Source organism: Nicotiana attenuata, unplaced genomic scaffold (genome assembly GCF_001879085.1).
Source record: "Nicotiana attenuata strain UT unplaced genomic scaffold, NIATTr2, whole genome shotgun sequence".
NCBI classification, from domain to species: domain Eukaryota; kingdom Viridiplantae; phylum Streptophyta; class Magnoliopsida; order Solanales; family Solanaceae; genus Nicotiana; species Nicotiana attenuata.
In genome coordinates, this window is record NW_017672210.1 from 113034 (window position 1) to 118079 (window position 5046).

The 5046-nt window shown below is 38.7% G+C and overlaps 1 protein-coding gene across 1 annotated transcript in view; it reads left to right on the forward strand.

Annotated features, from left to right (window-relative positions):
* Positions 1 to 4811, forward strand: part of LOC109212334 (probable receptor-like protein kinase At2g42960) — a 5180-nt gene extending 369 nt beyond the window's left edge. Inside the window, exons 2-8 of the mRNA XM_019375964.1 lie at positions 1203 to 1772; positions 2166 to 2198; positions 2296 to 2745; positions 2826 to 2941; positions 3040 to 3300; positions 4159 to 4359; positions 4492 to 4811. Of these exons, the coding sequence (XP_019231509.1) occupies positions 1203 to 1772; positions 2166 to 2198; positions 2296 to 2745; positions 2826 to 2941; positions 3040 to 3300; positions 4159 to 4359; positions 4492 to 4566 (1706 nt within the window). The 3' untranslated portion in view covers positions 4567 to 4811. The remainder of the gene's footprint in view (positions 1 to 1202; positions 1773 to 2165; positions 2199 to 2295; positions 2746 to 2825; positions 2942 to 3039; positions 3301 to 4158; positions 4360 to 4491) is intronic.
* The last annotated feature ends 235 nt before the right edge of the window (positions 4812 to 5046 follow it).

Here is a 5046-nt window from a genome sequence, read left to right on the forward strand (position 1 = left end):
CCCACCTTGCCACCCCCATCACCATCCCACCCGCCACCCCACCAGCCACTACACCACCCCGGCCACTACCCTACCCATTCGGGCTCCGAGTACCCCTGACCCCCCATCCCCGGATCCCCCTACCACCACCCTGACCCCTCGACCCCCCACTCCCCACCCCCACCCCCCACCCCCAATCCCCCTACCACCGCCCAACCACCCCCGATCCCCTACCCCCCCGGCACCATCTCGACCTCCCCCCACCACCCTACCCCACCTCGACCTCCACCACACCCATCACCCCCGCCCCACCACCAACCACCTACCCCACCACTCCGACCTCTCGATCCCACCCCCTCCCACCAACCTCATAGTGTTTGCTACATTAAATATAAATGCTTTTAGGATTATGTACATTTTCTATTTACTTACCAAACACTAGAAAGTAAGTAGCAAAAAATAGAGCCACTTGATTTGCGGTAAAATATTTTTCTTTATAGCAAACACATCCGTACTTCCCTTTTTTTTTTTCCACTTCTAATAACAACTAAGCAGAGTTTCTTGCAATAAAAAATGGCTCTGTTAGTGCCCTTGTATTATAGGATTAATTAGTGTCTTACAGGCTTACAGCTAAATCATCATGCTTATAGTGAAACACAAACAAAAGAGGACAGAAACAAAATAAGAAAAATTACAAAAGTCATAAGGAAGGTTTATTAGTAGCATGTTATAGAGTTCATATATATGGTTTCATCTCTCCAGGTTTTGATTTTGGATAAGAATTACTTATTACTTTCTATATGTGATCTATAATTATCTGTCTTGAACAAAATCATTAAAAGGAAAGTTAAAATGTTGAGTCAATATAGAAAACACAAGACGGCTCACATCCTAATTCTGTAGCATATATTAGGGTAAAAGTACAATATGTTGCAATTTGAAAGTTCCAAATATCACCATTTTCTTTCGAGCTTTTCTGCTTTCCCTTTATCCCAATACTGACATATATATATATATATATTCTCATATTCTTACAAGTATGTACACCTCAAGAATCAAGATCATCTTTAGTGGCAAGACACCCTTTACTGAGCGGTGTTATCTGACACCACTTGGCAAAACAATTCTCTTAAAATGTTAATACCATCAAAGTTTCACTCTTACAAGTCAGAACTATGACAATAAGCCGATACTGCTTGTGTAAAATTTTGTCTACTTTGCAGATTGTGGGCTCAACTTCACCTCATCACCATACAAACCAAGTGGGGAATGCCTTGCAGCTAATCAAGAAAACATCAATGAATGGGACAGTTTCCCTACCACAAGATGCTGCCAAAATGTCCTCAACTTCTTCTCACAAGCATTGGCCAAACAGGCAATTACTCAACAAGGAAACCTCTTCCTCCAACAAGATCAATGGGAACATTGCTCTGGACCCTTTAAGCACCAACCTTCTGTTTCCATCGAAAACTGTGGCTTTGGTTCCCTTTATCAAGAAAGCAGCAAATGTTCTAGTCTATCTTTGACAAATGTTTTACAGGATGACAATTTTAACGATGTCAGGGACAAGTGCACTGGATTCGGTTCCTCGTTCGATGATGCTTGCAGGAATTGTGCTGGTGCCATCAAATCTGCAAGGGATCATTACTTGGATCAGTTTTATGCCAGAGATAATGATACTGAGAGAGCTACTTGTGTTATGGCTGTTGTTATTTCGGTTGCTACCACAAAATTAAATGATCCCTCTTCTATGGATGATTTCTTCTCCTGTTTACCAGCATTAAACTCTTTAGGTAAGACCACACATTTTTTTAAATTTTGCTTGATTACCAATATAATATATATGTTGGTACTTGTGTAAATGGATAATCTTAATTTCATGTAGTAACTTTACTGCTATAGTGAGTAAAGTATAGTGGAAAAGGTATAGTGACTTTATATATTGTTATAGTGGTAAAGTTCAGTTGCTTTAATGTGACAAAATATAGTTATGTAACTTTTACTGCTTATAGTAGAAAAAGCTCACGAATCGTACGTGGGGTTAGATTATCCTTATAGGACGAAGGAATAGTATGTGTTTTATTTCTGATGGTTAATTTAAAGTCATTGTTTGAGGATAGTTACTAGTTTTAATTTCCAATGTTAACTACAGTAATTATCTTCTATGTTTGTCTTTCTTTGTACAGAAAAGTCAAGTGAAGATTACATTAAAATCAAGTGTAAGTATGAGTTTGACAATGTAGCATTGTTTTCATAAGGTTTTTGGTAAACAAATATGCATGTACCATTCTAACAAAAATTGCAATCTCATCACAGATTCTTTAGCGAAAGCATTGATTGCAATCGTTTTAGCAGCATTTGGGATGATAATGGTGATCATGCTAGTTAAGTATGTAACAAGAAACGCTAGAGCTGGACGAAAGCTTGTTCTTTCAAAACCAAAGGAACTTGCTTCTTGCCCAGGTCTATATAGTTTCTCCAAAGCTGAGATTGAAAATGCGATAAATTTCGGGGAGGAGAAGAAATTTCTGGGACGTGGTAGTGCAGGGCAAGTGTTCAAAGGGATTCTACCAAGTGGACAAGTAGTTGCTATCAAGCAAATATATAGAAGTAATACCTCCGATTCTTTTACACGAGAACTCCAGAATCTTTCCAGAGTCAGACATCCTAATCTTGTTTGCCTCTTTGGTTGTTGCATTGAGGATGGGGAGCAATATTTAGTGTATGAGTTTTGCTCTGCTGGAAATCTAGCTCAACATCTTTTGAGTAAGTAGTTTTACTTTTCTTTCCCATCCTTTCAATGTGTGTTGACTTTGATAAAAAGAAAAAATTTTGTCAAATTTTAGGGAAAGACAAGGTCTTAACTTGGAAACAAAGGGTAAATATCTTGAGAGATTGTGCACTTGCATTGAGATATCTCCACCACAACATAGATGGCTGCATTGTTCACAGAGATATTAAGGTTGGAATATATATATATAATTTCTTCTTTTCCTATTTCTTGTCTTTGGTTATACTATTAATTGTCAATACTTATTCTCTTCCCCCTTTTTGGTATAGCTTACAAATATCCTGTTAACTGAGGATTTGCAAGCAAAGCTATCAGATTTTGGGTTGGCAAGGATGTTGGGAATGGAGGAGAGCAGAGTGTTTACAGATGTTATAGGAACAATAGGATATATGGATCCTGAATATATGAGTAATGCCAAGTTGACTTGTGCAAGTGACATTTATAGCTTTGGTATTGTAGCTTTACAGGTTCTTTCAGGGCAAAAAGTGATTGAACTTGATTTGGATGCCAGAGATCAACTAACAAGAAAGGTATGCGTTTCTTTAACTCAGTAAACGGCAGCCCGGTGCACAAGGCATCCCTCGTTCACGTAGGGTCCGTCCGGGAAGGGCCGCACCTCAAGGGGTGTTTTGTAGAAAGCTTACGCTGCTTCCACGGCTCGAACCCGTGACCTAAAGGTCACACAGAGACAACTTTACCGTTGCTCCAAGGCTCCTCTTCCGTGTTTTCGACTCAGTAATAATATCAATTACTCTCTGCCTTCTTTTATCCGATGCAACATTCTAAGGATGACGTTGAAGGTTGATAACATGATATGTTGAAATTGTCCTCCAAATTTTCGGTCATTTTCTCGTGCAATCAAATGATTTTTCGATAAGTACTGAAGGTTGATATATTAGCTCACCACTTATAAATTCTTTCAACAAAAATTGAACATGTGAGGACCTTTTAATTTATTCTTGAGGGGTTCAAGTGATACTTTAGGTTCTGTTTAACCATTGAAAATCAATCAAGCAATGTTTATACGGGAATTCATGTTGAACCGCTAAGAGCAATATATCCACAACATGAGTTTGGTAAAAATAAGGATGTCGCAATAAATGTGTAGTCATGCAAGATTAGATAAGATCAGAAAATATCACATCTAATATAAAGTGCAAGTAACTAACGAAAATTAAAGAACAAAATAGAGAAGACAGTCTGAAATAGTTTGATCATGACCTATGTAGATCTTGAAATATAACATATATCCATAGGTGCATGATGATTGAACGTTCTAAACGCAGACGAGGTAATAAAAATCAAATAGAGGGGATATGTCTTGACAGACCTAAATCGCTCGCAATCCATGTGGACTTAGAATAATGGCTGGGATGGGTTTAATGCAGGCAAAGGACGTGAGCATGGGTAAAAGGCCTCTAAAAGACTTTGAGGACCCTAGGCTTAAAGGGCAGCTCAACAGTGTTGATTTCGAGTCCATTCTCCAAATTGCAGTGCTTTGTGTCGCCAAATCAAGCAAAGGCCGTCCCACTATTGAAGTTGTGTTCGAAGAGATGGACAAAGTCTGGAAAAACACATCGTCTGACGAGGTAATCAAAAACAAGAAAACACTTTGATCGCTGGAATGTCGATTTCTTGGTCTCAGTCTTCTAGCTTTTGGGGTTAAGTTAGGGCTCAACGTTAATTTCGTTATCAGTTCTAACTTGTCTTTGTGTTTTCAGAAAGCGGCGGAGCAAAGTGCAATAGCTGCAACGCGAAGATCCCATTCAGTGGGTGTGGGAGTCATCCCTGTCTGAAACATATTAACAAAATGTCATGTTTAAACGTTCGTTTTTTCTGTTGGGAGCAAACTATTCCTTCTTTTCTTTTTTTCTCTTTTTCCATTTTAACATCGATCAGACAGCTAGCAAAGCTGCTTCCATGGAAATCCTGAGAATATTTGTGATTTGTTGTATTACTATTATGTGGGTGTAAATTGTTGATAAGAATGAGCCATTGTTGTGGTCTGTTGTACAAAAGAATATTCTTCATTCTTGAGTAATCATTTTCCTCTATTGGGACATATATATATATATATATATATATATATATATATATATATATAATGTGTTTGCGCATGTGGCGAGACAAGGCAGGAATATTATTATGCGCGTGCGGTGAGACAAGGCGAGCATTTACTTTATTGTTACGCACGTGGCGAGACACAGGGGCTATGTCAGGGATGATTTGTGATGGTCTGGGGGCATTGTTATTGATGATATTTGTGTAGTGGTGTG